This window comes from Melopsittacus undulatus, chromosome 1, assembly GCF_012275295.1.
Source record: "Melopsittacus undulatus isolate bMelUnd1 chromosome 1, bMelUnd1.mat.Z, whole genome shotgun sequence".
In the NCBI taxonomy this organism is placed as follows: Eukaryota; Metazoa; Chordata; class Aves; order Psittaciformes; family Psittaculidae; genus Melopsittacus; species Melopsittacus undulatus.
Window position 1 is genome coordinate 122,083,969 of NC_047527.1, and position 21,606 is coordinate 122,105,574.

General features: G+C 39.4%; 1 protein-coding gene across 1 annotated transcript in view; it reads right to left on the bottom strand.

Annotated features, from left to right (window-relative positions):
• The window catches only part of CALCR (calcitonin receptor), a 164,528-nt gene that overhangs the window by 22,510 nt on the left and 120,412 nt on the right, over nucleotides 1-21,606 (bottom strand). The window contains 3 exon segments of the mRNA XM_034060559.1: nucleotides 10,543-10,669; nucleotides 16,864-16,955; nucleotides 21,038-21,150. Coding sequence (XP_033916450.1) covers nucleotides 10,543-10,669; nucleotides 16,864-16,955; nucleotides 21,038-21,150 — 332 coding nt within the window.

Consider the following 21,606-nt stretch of genomic DNA (forward strand, 5'->3'; position numbering starts at 1 on the left):
CATTGCACGCAGGCTGATCCTGCTTGGGCCAGTGACAAAGTTACCCAGCTTTTCATCCAGCCACTAAGGCTCTTGGCATGGTCTGGTACTACAGCCAAGCAGCTGGAGGGGAGCAGAGCACAGCCATTAAGTTCTGCAACAAAATCATGGAATTATAGAATGGTTTTGGTTGGAAGAGACCTTAAAGATCATCTAGTTCCAACCCCCAACTGTTGTCTCCCCGGGGCACACCAATCCATGGTATGTTGTCATACCTGTCATTTCAACTTAAGGCTTTCACCATTGCACATTGCTGAACTGAAAGAGAGATGACTACAGAGTATCCTTACTTGTCTGACAGCTGTTTGCTTTGTTCACTGGCTCTCTGTGCAGAGACTGACCAAACATACCTTCCATTTGAACTAAGCCAGTCTTTGCTGCAACTTTTATTAGTAGCTCAAACAAAGGCACACATAGAAAGCACACTGCCTGAGAACTACATATCTAAATTCATTTACTTTATTTCTCAACATTTCTTCCTTTCCTGTACCCTCCATGTGAACTATTACTTGTGGCTTTAAGAATTAAATCATATACCTATCTTTTAGAGTAATGACCACGCAGACAGCATATGACTCTTCTGATGAATTAAATCACTTCCTAAGCAGTAAGTTAAAGAAGTAAGAATACCATTGGCAAAGCATGAAGCATGGGAGTGATTAGTACCTAGATCCATAACCAAATTAATTTGAGAATGAATCTGATAAAATTAGCATAATGAGTTTAAGCACAATTGAGACGTTTTGATGCACTGAGATGAATTATGTTAAATTCATATTAATCAAACTACAGCAAAAATAAGTCTTTGCTTTCAATGAGCTAACAAATGCAGCACATTCCATTTGTGGCTAAAAGTGATGCAGTGGAAATATTTTACTACAATAAAAAGAGAGTGTTTTTCTTAGATCAGAGCAGGTAAAAGAGAAGAACCTGTTTCTACTGAGAATTGGATTCATGTATTGTATAAATAAAACATGACAAATGTAACCAACATCTCTGTGTACATTAGTCTTAGCTGGCAAAACTGCAGGACTAGTGAGTTTTACAAAATGCTTATTCTTACAGAAACAAGTAAAATCAAACTGCAAAATTATACAGAAGCAAATTTCCTACCACTTCCGTGCTTGACAACTGCCTGTTAACTTTGGGCTAAAAAACATATCCAGAGGTTTTGTCTTTTGCTGAAGTCAAATATATTTTGTTGCAAGTTGTTTGAGTCAGAGGCTCTGTCCTTGTTGTGTCTTTTACCACATGCAGCAGAGTCAAATCCTGGACTCAAAGGATTATCACAGCACCTTCACACTACAGAGAGTAAAATGTGAAGAGCTGTCAATCTATGGGTGTGCAGATGACTGAAGCTAGCGGGTTTTCACTCCTGAGCAAGGCAGATTGAGAGGAAATAGCTTGTCCTTTCCAGTTAGCCCAGTAGCTGTAACTTGGGCTGGTGTGCCTGTCTCCCAAACATAGGAATAAAAAATGCTCCTCTTTTTGAGAGATTGGAGACAGACAGCATTCACTGCACAGGTTGGTGGATATGCAGCAAAGGAAAGATACAATTACCAGGAAAGCCCCCAGAGCTAGGTAACCACCTAAGGGAGAAGCTCCTTTGTGGTTCCTTTTTTGGCAGAACGCAGCTTGGCAAGAAACACAATCTGTGCACAAAGGGGCTGGCTCGTGCTACTTGTTCTCATTGCACTGATGAACACAAAAGCTGAGGGAACTTTACAGATCTGCAGGATAGCACCCAAGAAAAAAAAAATCTCCTTTATTGACAACTTTTTGACAACTTTCCTTCCTCATGAAAGCAACCTACAATGGCCATAAATTCCGTCTAACTGCTCAGGGGCAAAAGGAGTAAATAGGAATATGGGCAGGCATACTCTTCCTGCAAATCTTGCTAGGAGTCATGTAACTCTTGTAAACACCTCAACTGCAGTATGTAATGAGAACACTTCAAAAGGATGCTGGAATCATTTCACAGAGAAGAAATAAAATAATTTATTCTCATTTTACAAGAAGGAGTTAGAACAGGTGTCTATGATGTTTTGCAGGATATTACAAACACTGTTAATGTCCCAGTCCTATCAAAGGACTCCCAAAGGTCCATCTGCCTACGCAGAACCCTGCAATTGTGTAGTAATGGAATTGGCATGCTTGGCTAACCCAGCAGCCTCTCATCACACGTAGTTGTCATATCCCTCTCTCCTTGGTTATCAGTTAATAGGTTATGGACAGGAAGCTGCAGCATTAATTATCATCACTACCCTCTAGGGCAAATCAAACCAAAACATTCTGACTACATAAAACCCAGAATACAATCTTCAAGCATAATAACAAAATCTAATGTGAAATAAACTGCTAATTGTTTTTGAGCAGGTCTTCCTAGTAATTCAGTCAGAGTAAAAGGACCGACTCTGTTTTGGCATAGGGAAGTTGTACAGATTCCTGTGTCTCCTCATTCCTGTGATGCTTTGGGTGAAGGAACTCAGGTTGGGAAGTTAGGGGGTCTCTGTTTTACACCACCCTCCCCTATGGAAAGCAAGGATGGGCTAGCCCCTTGGTGTGCGTAACACAATCTCTCTTTTCAAATGCTTGCTATCTATTGAAATGCCCTCTGACTGACATTTCAAATAAATTGTTAAAGAGTAGACCAACCAATGTTACTGATTTTAAACCAAGCCAGCTATATGGGCCACCTCTTCAGCTGTTCACTTGTTTGTTTAAAAGGATATAAACATATTCAACCTTATTAGCCTGAACCTTCCCAATGCACAGCAGTGAAGGACCCTCCTCGAGGAGAGTTTGTACTGCTTGCCACAGAAGGCAGACATGATTTATTCAAATTCAGTTTGAAGGCAATACAATATAGTCTCATTCTTAACCTAGCATTTTTAAGGAATAGCATAAATTTTGTTTACAGATCTACCTTACATGCTTGTTTGTTTGTTTTTCTGGCTATTAGAGCATTATTCTATGAAAATATTCTTAAATTCCAAGTATCCACATGTTGCACAAATAAGCAATAAAAGGATTTTCCAAAGCAAGACAGTGCTAAGTATTGTAGCTGTAAATCACTGGCTATCAGAACGTCATACCATTATACAATATATCTACTATGAGTCATCCATTAAATTGTGTTCCAGTCAGAAACCTGGCACACAGGGGCTTGGGCTATGATTAATGTTTTAATATACTTTTAAACCATTTACAGAACAAAATGTACACAGTTGCTCAGAGGGATCCTAGGTTTTGTGTTACAAGAAAGCAAAATATGAAATTTAACAATGGGGGATATTTTTAACAGCATCTGTGTTCATGTCTATGCTATAGCAAAGCAGCCAACCCAGAATTATGTATTCTGGACAGGAATTAATATGACTACATCCACACATCGTTGGGTCCCAGCTGCTGTAGCAATTGCTTTCCCTGGGCTGTAGCTTTGCACTCTTCAGTGTGCTGTGCTGGGCCAGCACTGTCAGCATACTCCAGCCGCTGGCTCCTTGCCCATGGCATGCACCATGGCAAGCAAGGTTCACACTGCCTCATCATGCCCAATGTATTTTGTTAGCTTGGTTTCTGAGGGACGAAGCTTCTCAGGAAGGATCGTAAGTATGAGCTGGACTGATGGAGCAGGGCAGAGAGACTATCAGAGAGGGACACAGAGAAAGAGAAAATGGGGGCAACCTGGGTAGTCTAAGAAAATAGTACAGGAAATATTTGACCTGCTGTTCATTTGGACTCAAAATGCTACTTCTCAGGCTACTTCTGTTTGGCCTTAAATACTTTCAAGAGAAGCAGGGTGGCTGGGTCATGACTAAAAATGGGCTATAATACAAGTCTGCAGAGCAGTCACCAAGGGACAATGAAATAGCATAGTTGACATTCTTCTCACCTAACCTGGATGTCTGAGTTCATGGTACAGATGTGTGGATTGAAGTAGTCCCTGGTGAGAAATGAGCTCTTTGCAAAAGCTGTACACCTGACCTGTTTTAGCCACCTGAATTAGAGCAAGGCAAATGACCTCTTGAACTCAAGACACAGCTGCCTGCACTTGCAGCTCTGCCATTTAATCAAATACATCCCACTGGCAAAAATATCTGTGGCTGCACAAATATCAAGACCGGTATCATGTTCTAGAAACATGATGGTACTGTCTTGAAGGGAACATTTTGGAAAATATCCATCTTTTGAGGGACTTTGAAAAATCTACTTTCTGTCCAATTCAGATTCAAATTTCTCACATTTTAGGTAGCCACTTTAAAAGGCACATAGTAAGGAAAACTTGGAGAGGAACCTCAAGTTCCATTTGAATTATCCTGAATTAGTAGTTGCTTCTAAAACTACAAGTCAGGTTTCCAAACACAACTACTTTATATTCCCAGATAAATATTAAAACCTAAGCTACTTAAATGCTCTATTCATGTGGGAGGCCTTGCGCAGAAAACACAAGAGCAGGAGTTCATTAGAAGATACCATGTCCATACAGTGCAGCACAGCATCCACCAAAAGGCGGCTGTTAGCATTTCCACTTGTTGATCTGACATTTAAAAAGTTGCTACTTGACATTTTTCCCACACCTGTGTTTTTAGGGGCTAATGACATATAATCTGTTACTTTTCAATCTCTCAGATGCTAGGAGACAGTGCAGCCAGTAGAAATTTATGGTCACCCAGGTCCCACCCTGCATTTTTAGGTCATTTTCACTTTGTACTTATAAACCTTTCCCATCATTTGAGGAAAATCAACAGGAAACATGCTAAAAAGTCTCAGTAAAGCACAGAGAACTGAATTAGTGTCAGAACTCAGTCAAGCACAGCTCCACACTGAAAAAGACTAACAGCATTCCAGGGATCATTAGAGCTCAGTTCTGAGGGTCAAATGAATATACCAATCTTGAACAGTAGTCTGAGCGCATGTCAAGAATTTCAGCAAATCTGCAGTGAATTCTCTCATTTTGCAGATACAGCCTGTGTGTGCTTTACTATGACAACCTCATATAAAAAACCTAGAGGCTGCAAATGGCCACTGTAGCCAAACAGCAAAATTGCAGTCAATGACAGCAAGACCAGGGATGCTGAAGTTTTGCCAATTCTGAAAACAGCTGTCCTGGGAATACTGACTTCTCACTGCCACAGTGGTAGAGGTTCAGGATGCAGAGATGGCACAGGTGCTCAATCATTAGGCAAAAAGACAGGTTAAATCAATGTTTTACAGAGACATTTATTAGGTACTTGGCCTCCATCCCTGGTGGTCTTCCTCACCTGAGCAGAAAAGATGCAGCCTGAAAACCTGGAAACAACCTGTAGGTCTTGATGCCTTCAACTTTGGGAAAGCAGTGCATTTTGCAGTACAGAATCCTTTCTAGAATCACATTTCTGGAGGAAACAGCACCTTGCTTCCTAAATAAAAGGCTGTGTGTGTGTATCACACTGCCAAAACACCACCTACAGGATCTGATAGAGGCTGGCTTATTCTGACATGAAATACCTTGGGACTGGGCTACATGAAAGCTATCATCCCTTCATGATGCTGCAACAGTTTTGAGGAACCTGAGCCTACTCTTAGTTACTGCTTTAAGAGAAGAACAAGCAACTGAAACATAGAGAGATTTTTTATTTTTTTTTTCCTGGGAAAAACGATGAGGAAATCTGTCCCAAAATAAACACTTATTCTTAGACTTTTAAACCTCTCTTTTCCTATCCTGATGGCAGCTGTTAATTTGATGGTGCTTTCTCATTGAAAAAACAACCATAATACTATGGTTGAGAAAGCTCAGACCTTTTTCAGAGATGGTGATTGACTGACTTCTTTGCAGCCCAGATTCAGTTGCTCCACAGAAACCACAAATACTCTTCACAGAAGTGCCATTTATGAATGCTGTGAATTTTCTTTAATCATCCATACTTCATATTCTGGCCATGGCACACGACATCAGATCAGAGAATCTGACACCACCAGGATTACATGGTGCTTTGTTCCCTCCATTACTCTGAGAGTTTTGAGAAAATAAACAAGTATATAAAGTCCTTGGGAAAAATGATGGGAATTACTGCTCTGTTTCATGCCATTTAGACTCTGAAAGATCTGTCTTAAAATGAATGCAGATATTATTCCAGCCTGAAAATTTGTGAGAATTCTTTGAATGGGTCTGGTTCTGAATTCACAATGTCCCTTAGTCTGCATTAATCTCTTTGAACCTAATGGGAGGGGGAAGACTTGATCCATCCTAGGATGTAAAAAGAGATTTTGATTTATATCTGAATTACTGCAGTGTTATGCCGGTGCAGCCCAGTGATTTCAGTGAGGGTAAAACTGGTGACAGGGTGCTAGAGCTGGAGAGCAGGAGATCCTGTCCGTGTACATCCTGAACAATACCATGCCACTTTCCTTGTCCCTGAGGTTGAGTGCTGGACAGGACTGATAAGAGGGAGTCTAGACAGCAAATGCTGTTAGGAAGCAAAGGATCATGGCCTGAGAAATGCATTTCTGCTGATACTAGAAAAATGCAATGTGTCAGTTGATTTGTGGATGAAGGCATAAGCAGATAGAGGCAGGAATTTCCCTTCCCTGTCACCTTCTGAGATGACCCTCAGTAGACACATGCACGTCAGGTACTATTCTTGCTTGCACCTCTCAGGCTCAGCTGTCACAGCAATGAACCTCGAAATGTGATATGGTGTTTTTTAATCCAGTTCAGAAAAGTCTCTTCATTGGGAAAGCTTCTTTCTAAATCTGAGCATTAGAACCAAGCCTTCCTGTTCTCCCTCTGTTTCATTGGAAGGATGCTAGTGACTACATTGGTTTGTGTTTCAGAACAGAGTTTGTGAATCCCCTGTCCTGGTATAGCATTTGCTATGTCACAAAAGAACTTGTGCTACTGAAACATCTGCTCTTCTCTGCTTTACTGGTGACATCTAATGAAAAGACAGGTAGTTCTCACAGGGGAAATGGGAGGGATAGGAGATGTGAGCTTGTCTTCATACACCTGCTCAGGAAAAGGAAAACTAATGGAGTTTGTGTATTTATTTGTAGATGTCAAAAATTACTCTGGGGCATCTGCAAAGTCTGAAGCACAGCCTCAGTCCTTGGCTTACAAATGATCAATTAAAAGGTTAAGTTCACTCATCCATAACAGGGACTTTTGCTTCTTGTTTTACTTTGGAGCTGAATAAAAAAAGACAGAATTTCATCACTGAACATAGCATGGTGAGACACAAAACTGGTGGAAAACCTTTTACTGAAGACTAACTTTGGCCTTCAGAAAAAGCAAGTAAAACGGAAAAGCAACTAATATATTTTATGCTCTCCAGGCCAACCTTGTTGAGCCAGTTTGTCCTAGTGAAGTCTATGCACAAATATAAACCTCAAATGCACAAAATCTTCACAATTTGTAAATTCATAAACACACATTGGGACCATCTCACCAAACCTTGTTCCTATACCAGGGGCAGGTATAGGCAGAAAGGCAGTGTTTTAGATAGTCAATTGGACTCTTCAATAGATGAAGACCTCGTAAGGAAGATGACAACAACTTTCACAAGAACACTGACCCTCTCCTAGTGTAAAAGATGATACACTAGAGAAGACTCAGGAGACATGACTTCTAGGTATTGGTCAGTAATTCTGTGTTAGAAGTTCAGTCTCCGATTACTTCTGCATCTAGATGATACTCTAGAATAGCTTTGAATCATCTCTTTGGGGTTAAACTGGCTGCATAGGCAGCTTTAAGTGATCCAGTGGGAGCAGGATGGAGGAACAGATGTACTAAGATGAAAGACCTTGGAGATGCTTTGAGAGTGACAGGAAAGCTCTGGAAATAGTTACATTAATAAAGAATCAGATTATTTAACAAGAATGGAGCCTCCTGAAGCTCTACCCTGAGCATAATACATGAAAAAACTCAGGTGATCAAAGTGCCCTTCTTCTTTGTGGAGCTCCACCTTTGTTGCTTCCAAAGGGGGCTGTACCAAAGAGGCTGCTGGGACTACTAAGCCAAACACAAGTCACATGGGGCAGCAGTTTTTCCATTTACATTCACTGGTATCAGATATGAGCCTCTTATTTCAGAATAATATGTTTTAAAACCCCACAGGCTCTGCCAGGCTACATCAGAAGGAACTGAAAGCAACAAGAGATGAGAAAGTAACATTTTTATGGTAAATGTAGTAAAATGGATACTATTCTTGAAATGCTGTGGATCTCCTTTTTTTTATTGTCTCTCATTTCATTGCTATGCCTTTCAGAACAGCAGAGGTCATCAGTATCATAACCCCATAAATCACAGTAACTATCTTTTATATGCTCCTCATCTGCCCACAGAGCTCAACATTTTATTTCTGCTGTTTTACTGTGATAGGGAGGAAAACCTAAGACACTTGGGCATTCATGGTTTCCACTTGAGTTTGTATATGGTGAGATTATTTACAGTGTTCTAGTGTTCATGAGGATACTAGATTTTTTAATATTACTACAACTGTGGCCTTGCTTTAAAGACTGTAATGCCAGTAGACTCCAGCTTTTGTGCTCTCCTCACTTTCTCATGGTCTCACTAACAATGCTGCATGGGAAGTAGCTTAGTAGTTACTCCTGAAGGTGTGATTCTTACCAAGAGATGGGGTTTGGCCAGTTCAGATAAACCAAGTCAGGCTCAAAAAAGGCACAGGTGGAAAGTGGATACATGAAGAAAGCTTCAGGAATTCAGAAGTAGTTGTCTTAAAACAGATTTAATAAAACAGAGGGTGCAGTAGCAATAGAACGATAAAGCTATAAACCTTTCATTTGCTCTGTTAATTGGCATTAAAATTAGTATGGGAATCTATTTGGTGGAATAATTAAAATTTTATCATAAATCCTTTAAGACTCTATGCAATATATTTTGTAATATATATATGTAACATATATAATGTGTGCTTAGCTGACTAGCTGCAGCCAGGTTTACTAACACAGCTATAGTTGGTAAGATGTGTGCAAGGACATGCTTGGGCCATTTCCTTGACTGTACTGAGCACTTAAGGGTGCTCTTCATATTCCCACTGGGGACCTGAAAGCTGATGACATACATGAACCTCTGCACTGTCCTGGGACTCCACAGTCTCCAAAGGTAACCACTTATGTCATTTGTATACTGTCCATTGCCACTGCAATGGAGGTTTGGGTTTTCAGTAGGTGATGCTCAGTGTGCCAGTACCTGTCCTGTGGTTACGTGGCTCTACTGAAGCCTCTGAGAGCTTTGTCATTGAATTCACTGGGGTCAAGATACTCAAAATAAAATAACAAAGATCCAAATAAAGATCCAACCCAAAGGCGCTAGATACAGTTTTAAAATGAAATCTTAGAGCATAAGAGTCCTCACCACAGCCTCAACTTTTACTTTAAAGCACTTCAGATAATTTACTTCTGCTGTCAGGAAGTATCATTCTTAACCCTGAGGTAAGGATCTTACTTCAATTTAGGTGCCTGATATCATCTGCCAGCTTTTTATCTTCAAATATCAAGTGTATTTTCATTGCATCTCTTGCACAGGCTATGTACATATGAAGCCATGCGTGAAGGAGAGAAAATGTGTGATTTTTAAATTATTCTTCTGCTCTTTTTTTTTTTTTTAATGTCCAGATGGTCCCTGGGACTGGTGATATTTTGTTACATATTTAGCTGTATATTTCCTACTTTAATTAGCTTACTTAACCAGCAACCTTCAACTAGCTTACTTAACCAGCACATTTGAGAGACACACGTGATCAGATTATACCAGGTGCTAATGTTTAATCACTTTCATGAAATTAAAAGTGGATAAATGGCTGAAGCATAACTGAACGATCTTATTAGAAGTCAAGCTGATTGGTGTTGTGACATAACTTGATAGATTCCCAGCCCTGCATTACTTGCACATAGGCTGGGACTGCAGTAATGGCGGTGGGCACAACACCACTGCTCTGTTAGAGACAAAGATTAGAGCTGGGTGGCCAAGATCTACAATACATATATATCAGCTGCATGGCTGGTACACCTTCTGTCACTACCTAAGAGCAGTGAGGCATACTATTGCTTTGATTTACTGCCACCTAAGGAAAAAGAAAATGCATCAAACTGATCTTTTGGAGGGGTATTTTTTAAAAAGTGGTAGCTCTCCCCATTCCTGCTTCTTCCCAGCATGTGTGCTTGTGAGAAAGGACAGGGGTCTGCCGAGGGTATCTGCCCCTTCAGGGGCTTTGTTGGGAAATATTAGGTAGTTAGTGCCAAGAGCAGTGGGGATCTCACACATGTTTGAAGGGATGGGCTAGTAGGAGCATGTCTGAGGCTTCTCCTTCTTGTACCTGATTCAAAGATTTTTACTGCTTGGTGAAAGATCTGAGCAAGGCTGAGTGAAATTCTCAGAATGTGCACCCTCCATGTGTGCTTTACCAGGTGGCTATCATTAACTGGTGAATAGGAATGCTTGGTTTTGTTGTGCCTGTAGTCATTTCATTGGAGTCTTAAGATGGAGTGGAATCATGCAATACTTACAGGATCCCTTTTAACAAGGTCTGGATTAGGCACAACAGCAATGAGGTGGGCAATTGTAAACATGGAGTTCAGCACATAAGAAGAAAACAAATTCTTATGCAGTGTTATCCTTTGACAGCTGAGGCTCCTGAAAAATATGTAGCACACATTGTAAATTAGTATTTTTCTTCTGATGTCACTTTAACAAGCTCTTTCTGGCAACAGCCTCTCAAGAATGCCTTTTGGCAAGGCATAATTGGAAAATACATGCCTTGCATTGCAGCCATAACCCCTGTCAATTTTTCTGTTTTGTTTTTACACCTGTTTAGCACCACATGCTTTTTAGACCCTGTTGTAAAGTCATCCAGCTACATTCTCAGTCCTTGATGCATTTCTTTATTTCATGGTAATCTAGATATTATGTGGTGAAGCAGAACCCTGAGAATTATTAGATGCGCATGATACAAGTAATGAACATCAGGAATACTGCTTTATAAGTAACTATTCCCTGGAGTCTCAATTTCTCAAATACTCAGATGAAAATTATTTGCTACTTTCAGAATTAGTGGCAAGACAGGATGGGAACTTTGGACAGGAATCTTCTTAAATTACAGGGGGATTTGGATTGGTATCCTACATGTTTCTAACTTCAGCTAAGCTCCCAAATCAGAAGAGATTGTTTTACTGCTCAGAAGGAGCAGTAATCTTTCCTGAATACTGACTTTGGGGATGGTAGGATTTCTGCTATTGTAGGTAGCAGAATTCCACAATAGAAGATCACAGGATTCTTCTGAAACTGAGTCATGACTGCAGTTTCAGACCTGAACCATCTCCCCTTTCTAATTCATGCCCAAATCCTCACGCCACCTCATTGGCTACCCCTGATGCAGAGAAAACTGCCTCCACAGTGCTCCATGCCCCAGAGCACAACCTGGGGCTGGCAGGAGGAGATTACAGAAAGGCAATCATGGAGTTGTTAGATAATGCTGTGATGTCTGTATTCAGTGATCACTGAAAGCAAGCAGGCAAAAACAGTAGCTAAAAAAACTAAGAGCAAGTGTTGCTGTCATGCTGAAGTAAGCTTCCCTCTCAGCACTAGAAGTCTTTTGCAGTCTGGAAAGGAGCACAACAGCGACTTTTTGATGCTCTGCAAGTGGAGGTCAATGCAGAATGCACTTTCAAAACAGAGAGCTAATCTAACCAATTGAACTCTTCAATTAATTTGCTTATTTATTTGTTTTCCTTTTCTTCATCTCCTTGGTCAGCTGCCACTTACTCTTTCTTTTCCTTACACCTATTTTCTGAGTCATTGGATGGAATTCTTCCTTTAGCTTGAGGTCACCTTTCTGGTTATGATCATCATCATCCTGTAATGCTCATCACTTTTATTCACCTCCTTATTTACCAATACACCTTATTTGGTTCAGGACGTCCATGAGATGCTAGTGGATTAGGAATAAGATCATCCCTATACTGATTTTTTATTGCTCCTTTATCATCAGTTGCAGGCAACTGTTGAGCACCAGATATGGAAACAAGACTGGTGTGATACCAAGCCTGTTCCCAACAAATTAAAATTTCCCTTTTATTTAGAGCAGTCTTTTCAGCTCCTAGCCACAAAAATGCAGACCCTTGTTTCTCCAGCTTCCTCTCTACAGGGCTACTGGTATAGAGAGACTATTTTGTGACAATCTCTGCCAGGTACATGTGCTTCCACTCCCATTCCTGTCCTTCTTCACTGCTCCACTTGACTTTTGACAGTCTTACTCCTCTACTAAATTTGACTGTCCTTCACTGCATGTTGCCTCTGTCTGCTGTCCAAGCTCCTTTCCCTGCCTTCCTTCCTCCCTTACTTTTACTCCTGCATTGCTCTCCTCCTTTCCTCTCAGTATTCCCCACCTTTTTTTCTTGACTCCAGCTTTCATGCTAAAGACCCATCTGGATCATTAAGCATATATTTCCATACCTTATAATTTGATCTTTAGTGTTTGCCATCACGATGGCATCAGGACCTGCCTGATTCAGTCTGCACCGAGAGAACATTTTAGCAAACCCAAACCCCTTATTTGATTAATCTTCTCTTCTGGTTTTGAAAATCTGTAATCCTCTCCTTCTCTGACCTATCGTAGCCCTCTTCCTGTCCTTCTTCCTGATATCCTAATAATTCCTTCATGGTATTTTTATAGGCTCCTTTTCACCTTCCCCCCGTCTTTCTGTATGTTCCCTACTCTGTGTCATTAATCATAATGCAAGAAGGCATCACTAAGCCAGTTATCTGTGCCTTGATCTTCTGAGTTTTTTTCTGTCACTGGGCTTCTATCAATTGTGTCTCAGAGTTTCAGAGCCTCCTGTGTTTCTTGTGGTTTCCTTGTGTTTCACATTTATTCTATGTCTCCTACATTTCCTTTGACAGAGATGGGTTCTCCTACCTACTCACAGAGTCACCCTTACTTTTGAGTTCCTATCTCCAGTTCCCTATTCCATCTGGGATGTTTTGACTTCCAAGGAGATTTTAGCATTATTTTCTTCATGGATCTGCACTGTGAATCTGTCATTTGTTCTCACTCATGAATACCAGCTACTGCGAATACCCATTTTTACTCCCTGGCAGTTATTTTCTATCTCCTACACACTAGTTTAGTTTTCAAACTATTTTCATGTTTTCTACATTTCTCTCCTTTATCCCTGTGGAAAATTCCCAATGAACTTCTACGAATTATCTTTCCATACATTATCCTTCTTCAGATTTAAAAGCCTTGGCAACAATTAAATTGCAGGTGCATTCAGAAGACAACCATATATTATTCTTGCAAATCTAGACTGATTGTACTCGCCACCTGTCTTTAAACAAATATCTTCGTTTTAATAATTCAATTAGAAGTTATTTTGAGCTAGGAGTTCCTTTTTCCTTTTGTGTTTTACCATATAAGATAGTGGGGTCTCTGTCTGCAATTATAAAAATACTGCAATAATCTGATGGTGCACGTAACACTTTATTTAATGAATACTCTGTCTCCTGTTATGAGTTAGTATTGCTTAGTGATGCTTATCACTACTGATTCAGAATTCCCTTCCGAAAGTACTGCAACATCTGTGATGCCAGACCATTACGAATCTTGATACCCAAAACTGAAAGGAAAATAAATCTTGGCCAGGAAAGACTTACATGTGAGAAACAGCAACCTCTGGAAGCTGTTTGTTGCTGCCTCTACAGTCAGAGGCTATTAGAGTCCCAAAACAACCTCTTGCTATCTGATTTCCTGTCTGATTGGCAACTTGCCTTCTACTGAAGATCAAACAATCTACTGCTGTCATAGCCAGATGATAGAAACCCAATGAAGGCAACATGAACCCTGCTCCCCTACAACTTTATTCTCACTTTCTTATGATCATAGTTTGGTTTCATTTCTGGCCTCCCATTTTGCAGCACTTCGCTTTAATTCTTTTCTCTACTTCTTCCTATAACCTTTGTGTCATGGATTAGTCATGGAAGGGGAAGGAGAAGTGGGGGAGTAAAGACAGGAGGAGGAGGTGTGTTACTGTCTGGAAAGCTGCTGCAAAGATGAGTCTTGCTGTGCGGCCTGGGACTGGTCAGGGTTGTGTGTCGTATGTGACTCAGAGCTAACAGTGAGTCAGACAGCCTGAACCTGCCTTGCTCATGGCAAAGAATCACCTTCCTGGTCCATTTTGGGTAGCTAATTTAACTAGATCCTGTCTTTACTGTCCCAAAGAACTCCGAAGCCTAGGTATAGGACTTGAAATCAAATTAAACTGTGCTCTTCTCAGCTTTCTTAAAGCATTACTTTGGCTATAGTTTTGTGCTTTTTATAATTAGATGGAAAAGGAATTAATCAATTCATTGGGTAGAGTTTCTAGATATCTCTGTATCTGATTACTGCACATTATCACAGTCACTCATCAAACTGCCTCTGGAAATTCACAGCAGAATTCACAACCTATATTTTGGATCCACCTATTTTGAATTTGTAATCCTACAGACTCTTTTAGTCTATGAAAAATTCAACTGCTTCATTTTCCTGTGTTTCCTAGACTTGCTCTTAGTGGAGGTGATGCTGGGGGCTTGTCCTTTTACTGCCCTTCCTGTCTGGCAGTTGAGGCACAGACATCAAATTGTATAGCTTTAAGATTTATGCCAGCTTCTTCTGGCCTCTCAGTTTACTAAGCATACGCTTTTCCAGCCTATATGGACACCCTCATCCATGGTGTACGTTTCCGGGGATCAACAGCAGATGAAGTAACTAGAAAGAAGTTTCACATAATGTTACTGAGAAAATTACTATTAGGAGGCATACAACCTGGACACACCCATGGATATGGAGTACATATAGATCAAATCTGGGGCCAGAAACAGGCTAAGGTGCCTCATATAAGATTTAGATTAAATAATACAGGGACTCTGAGGCTAGAACTGATTTAAGCATGGACATCAAATATCTGGAATTTTGTGGAGCATCTTTCACTGAAGATTTTTAGAGCAAGACAACCATCCCTCGTTCACTAGAGATGGGGCTTCAGGAAGGGATTCTTTTCATCCCCAAATCTATGCAATTACTATGAATGTGTAGGCTGGAAATTCATGTTTGCTATGTGCTGATGGATTCTATAGATCTTTAAATGTGTATTTGTGGTTGAAAAAATGCCATCTCAGAAACTCAGACAATGAAGTTGACGATATCTCACAACCCAGTTTGCTACAAAGGCCTATTTATGTTCTGGCATAATTTTAGCTTAAATTATTTCTTGCAGGCTAAATTACAATCTTGAAGCAGTATATTCTCACAATGACACCAGTAAGGACTTAAGTTACTATAGGCTGCCATTATTGTGCAACTATTTTTTCTTACACTCTGTAAAGAAGATCATAAAAAAAAAAGATTGTGGGTGGGGTTTTTTTTGGGGGGGGTTGTTTTGTTTTTTTTTTTTTTTCCTTTTTCTTGCATTCTTGATGGGTCAAAGAACACTGCATTCTCAAAAGCGCTTAGGGGTTTGTGCATACTTAACTGAAATAAGTTTTTTGACAATAAATGTCTGTCTGGATACAACTGTGTGTATTATTTATTCAGAAGCAGTTGTAATTGTTTCTTATATTACTCGTTTCCCAGTGTGCAGTGTGGGGAATACTTCTTTATATTCTTGGAAACCTTTATCCAGGTAAAGTTAGCTGGCCATTTAGATTACCTTGCAGATATCTCCAGATATACTCTACTGATGGCGCATATTTCCCTATCTCTGATCATGAACTGATAATTTGGTTATCTGATTGCAAGTAACTGATGCACACTTGCTGAAACCAGTAAGACAACATCCCATTTGGGTCATTATACTGGATACATCATTCTGTTTCATCAAACTATCTGTGCATGGACATTACAACCCTGATTTCTGAGTGTGATATCATTCCAGTAAATTTGCAGTTTATAGTAATGTTAGAAAAATTAAATATCTTTAAAAGATTGCATAAGGGCTAGAAAAACATAACTTATACAGGTGATCATAGCTCTGGATGTGCAACAGTTCAGGATCTTGTCTATTGTTTATTCTTGAATATTTTCTCCAGTGCCTTTGATGTCTTCTAGCATTTAACCATTTCCCTGAGCTGAAAACCGAAAGCTGTTCCCAGACGGATCTTCAATACCGATTATGACTGAAGTTGTCACTACGTTTGATGGCAAATCTGAGCTCCCTCTGCTACTTCACTGCAGACACATTGTAATACATAGCATAAAGACAGGTTCATGAAAGTACAAGATTTAAATGCTCTAGTTAAGTTGCCATACGGTACTGCAATGCTTTCAGTGAGCATCAGTTTAGTCTTCTTTAAAGTAGAGCACATTACTATTTTTCCTTTTAATGATGATGACAGACTACATATTAGTGTCAGATTCACTCTTAGTGCTGGGTCTGGCAAGCACCTACTCAAGTCAATAGCTCAGTTTTCAGCATCAGATAAAGGTATTCCTCTTCTTCAGGAGCTGGTAGCTCAAAGCCACTCTTGTGTGCAGTCACTGCACCTGCCAGGAGCTGGATGTGTCCTTCAAGGTACGATAGGCAACTGGTAAATGAAGGACCTTACTGTACCCCCAGTTACATCATTGCCCTATGGGCCACAATTTTATACCAGTCTTGACAAATATAACAGCATGATCTTGGCTACACACTACTGGGAGATGTCCCATTGGTGACAGGACCCTGTGCTGAGACTTTTTCACCAGGATTATAGAAAAAGGCACTCATAAGAGCCATGTCCCCTTCCAAGTTTTTCTTTTGTTACCACTTGAGATCCTTCAGGGAAAGAAGAGAGTGTCTATAAGAAAAACTTACTTGAAATAGAAGAAAATTGCCAAGGAAATCAACAGCGATGTTATGGACAAAGCATGGCCGACAATTGCCATATAATAAAGTATGAACGCCATCTGCAATTTAACAAAAAAACAAAAATGAACAATTGGCAGGCAGTCAGGTTTTTTCCTCATTAAAGAAGAACCTATAAAATTAACCTCCCATTTTTTATTTCTCTTCTTTCAAAGATTCCTTTTCAATATACTTTTCACATCAGCAATCTATTAAACAGCACAACTCATGGTCGAAAGATAAGTGTTTCTTACATGAGTTGATCCATTTCTGCTGCACTGAAGTAACTGGCAAGATCCCTGCTCACACTATGCATCACTAACTTTCTAAGCTCTAGGAAAGCACAGCAGACATAACACATTCAGATTTTCAAAAAGCCTATGACAAGCTTCCATACACAAAAAAGTATTGAAGAAAACAGGTTGCTGCAGGATTGGTAGAAAGATTTTATGGTTTTAGAACAGCTTAAGCAACAGAGAACAAAAACTTAATGGTCACTTTTGGAGATGAGTCAGTGGTTAGGTGCCCTCAGGACTCATGGTGGGGCTGGCTTTTTGTTCAGCATATTCATCAGTCACCTGACGCAGGAAATCTCTTATGTGATACTAAGGTCTTCCAGAAAATAGTGAGGGACTCCAGAAGGACCTTAGATAACTGAGGGGACAAGAAGATGCCACATGAACTTAATACAGAAAAAAGTGGGGTGATAAACCTAGGGACAAACCATTTAAACCCTGCTTACACAACTGAGCTCGGGAAAGGAGAGCCTGAAGGTATCCTGCCAGTTCTCTGCGTCATTGACTTACCACGTAATGACCGTCAAAAAGTTGACAAAATGTGGGATGTGATTAGAAAAGGCACTGAGGGTAGAACATCATTGTGCCTCTGTTCAAAATTCACATTGCACATCTTAAATGCATGTTTGTTTCTACTCTCCCCACCTCATGGACATGACAGAGCTAGGAAAGGTGCAAAGAAGGTAACTAAAAAAACTAAGGTAGAGCAGATGTGTTACAATAAGCATGCCCAAAGGCCAGGATTCTCCCCTTTGGAGAGGAGAAGTTAAGAGGGGAGTTATGATTAAGGCCCACAGAGTCATGAAAGCAGCAGATGAGAGATAAAGGTTATCCTCAACTCCTACCACAGTGGAACAGCACACCCTGAGACAAATTCTGGTTCACACTGCTGTAAACCTTGCTATTGGGCAGCTAGATGGTCTTAAAGTGCTATGAAGCCAGGAAGCACGAACAGGTAGTCAGGCTTTCACTTTGACTAATATCACTGAAATCTAAAATAGATCTATCCATATTTTTATGCCAATAATGAAACAAAATTGTAGGACAGCACCTGGGCTTCAGAATGCTGCAGTATTTAAGTGTTATGTTGTGGTCTAAGCCAAGCTCTTAAGCATCACCCAGTTGTCAGAAGGCTACAGGAGGTTAAATGGCATGCCAGCCTTTCACCACTGTCTTCTTTTCTGGAAGTACTAATGTGGTATAAGCCTGTCTTAAAAAAAAGACTTAGATAGGAGGTCTCAGTTCCTCTGTTGTGTTTATTTTCTTTTCAGCTTTACTTCATTAAATTTTCTTTTATTATGCATGAGTTATTTTCTTTTTTTCATAATTATATGAATTGCCTTTGTAGCCCTAACTTTTGCCAGTCACATTTTTTTTTTGGTGTTTCCAAGTAATTTTAAACTTTCATGTGAAAATAAATATGAACAAAATTCAGAAAACAAAGCCATTCCTCTTAGCAAAGGTGAACATCTACTTATCTAGTTTGCTCTTCAGTCATTTCACAAGTTTGAAGCCAGCTCCTGCTTTCATTAACACAGGTGGTGGTAGGCCAGATCAGATTTAAACAAAGTCACATTTACACTATCCTGACCACATAGAACAGACATGAGTGTAAGTATAATTCACCAAAGTATGGAAATCTCTGCATATTAACTGCAAATACCCTAGGTCTCCTTCAAAAAGACTAACTACTACATCACTAGTGAGTGCCAATGCTTGACAACTTGTTCTGAGTGCACCTGCAACCCCAGAGCGGGCAGATCAGAGTGAAGACAACTTTCTGAATACAGACTAGTGGGAGAGGTTTATACCTGCATGCATGTGACATTTCTTCTACTCCATTCTAAGTGGTTGCTGTGGGGTTATATGATATTAGGTTGATATAACTGAATTTAATTTACAGATGAATTTTTCAAAAATACATTGTCTTGGCACCTAACCTGTACACAACCCTAAGCCTGAAACAGTGAGAAGTAGGAAAGGCTTTCAGATACCTGGATGCAAATCTACGTGAACCCTGGAGGACTCCTCATTAATCAATCTACATACTTTCAGCATACAATTGTGTATCTGGGAGTCAGTAGTGGCATTTTTGATTATTCCATGTAAACCTACTATGCCAACTGCTCAAAAATACTTTCCAGATATAGCAATGAAGACAGGTTAGAATGGACTGAACCGTCAGCTAACAAAGCATATGGTTTGTCACTGCATTTTTAAGAACTGGCTGTAAGCCAATTTCAACAGTGTAGCATGTTGGCATTTCCAGTTAACTTCAAACAAATAATCAACTATTTTATTAATTTCTGCACTCCTTGAATTGTCAATCTGTCATGTCCCTTCTGACATACAGGACTTATAACACACTGACTCACCAGGTTTTTGGTTTATACAGATTTTGTCGTCCTGGGTTTTAAAAAAGTCTAAAAGAGACACTTAATGGTTCTTTTTTGTTCCCTGAAGTTATTCACATGAGGAAAGAGAACTCTCTAATAGGACTACCTCCCACTTAATTATATTATCCATATGTACATGGAAATAGTCTACAAATGAAGCGCACTCCTGGTTTTGAAGACTGGGATTAAAGGTCATAACTTAACTTGGCATTTCTGTAAAGAAAGATTCCTTCTGCATTTTCCATTGCTTTTTGTTTCAGAAGAATCTCAACATAACGAAAAATTTTCCTTTGTGTTCTATCTGCACTTTACTTGAATGATGTTCAAAATTGTTCTTCTGGAAGGCATGGATAATAGGCAACAGAACTACATTTTTTGCCTCTCTACATGGGCCAACATCTGGAAAATTTTTTATGGCACTTCCATTTAATGGCTCTGTGAGCTCAGACTGTTACTATTATTCTTTCTTTGTCATATAGCTGAGCACCATTTTACCATGATAGCTCCTCATGCTGCAAAAACTTTTAGAATTCACCTCCAGCCTAGTGCAGTAGGCTTTTCCAAGGCCCTTTGAGCTGGATCATTACTAAATATAACCACATACTGGTTTTTGGCTGCATAAAACAAGATCCTCCAACACAAACCCCAAATCAAATAACTTTTTGACTCTTTTCCTTCCACAGTTCCAAACAGTCACAAATTATTCTGTCACAAATCTGCAATCAGATTTTCCTGGAGCTTCACTCACATTTGAGAAATATGTTTATTTTCATGATCGTCCCAATTTAATTTTTTTCAAAGCTTTTCTCAGATTTCTCTCTCCTTGTTTCTTTTTGTGCTTTTATATTTAGTTCTCCTCTTTCAGCTTAGCAACTTAATTTTGGAAATATTGATGCAAATGCTTAATTTATTATTGTAAAAAGTCTCAATTACTTCAGTTGAGCTGTCAAAGTTAAATGTGTTCAGGCTTGTAGGATTTTCTGGATTAATGGTACCTTTCAGAAATACTCCTTTTCAAAACGAGCGAATGGAGGGTGACATTCTTTGCTTAAGAAAAATAATTTTAATTTACATTAATATTTCTAGCCCTGCAGAGAAGATATAAACAGTTGGAAGATTCTTGTTAGAGAAATTGAAATTTTAAAGGATTATTTTATAACTGTTGGACAATCAGGGAAAATCATAGGAATTAAAAAATGCATTTGAAAAACACTGAAAAACTTGTCAAATGAATTGCTACTCAATTATCCACCCCACAGCAAACCTATATTTAGGTTTGAGCACTCATCAAATAATTTTAATAAGCTAAAACCACGAGGACAATGTTATTAAATTCTTGTGCAACAAATAAAGCTGAAAGATGAGGGCTGCCCTGATCTCTCTCATATGTGTCTTTCTGCTAGCAAAGCCCAAAGCCATTCCCAAACAATGACTGTCATTCTAATAGCATACCTTTAATTTTTCAGAAGTGAAAGAGTTGCACAGGGTATAGTTGGACCACGTTCGGTTGCTCTCAGGATGGCGAAACCAGTTTCCAGTTTCATCACAATATTTTGAAGCTCTTTCTAATGATAAATTGCAATAACAGTTTATACAGCATTGCATATGACACATTTAAAAATCCATTAAAAATAAATTTCTGTGTTTGGAAAGAAAATGTCTGCATAACAAAATCCAAAGAATTTTCAACTTGTGCAACTATACATTTTGTTATTTGGTTCTTTTCCTCATATCTATCTGGTGGTATACTTGTTATCTATCTGTCTCCTTTTGCCTTGCATGAATGCGGAAGAGCATATACAACTAGCTTTCGTTCAGGTGCAATTATTTATGTGATAATAATCCATTCAAAGAGGTTTGTAGGATTTTCTGGATTAATGGTACCTTCATAAATATTTCTTTTCAAAGGGAGTGTGACATTCTTTGCTTATGACAAATAATTTTAACTTATGTGTTTCTAGCCTTGCAGAAAAGACATCAACAGATTGGAAGACACTTGTTACAGAAAGCAAAATTGAAAT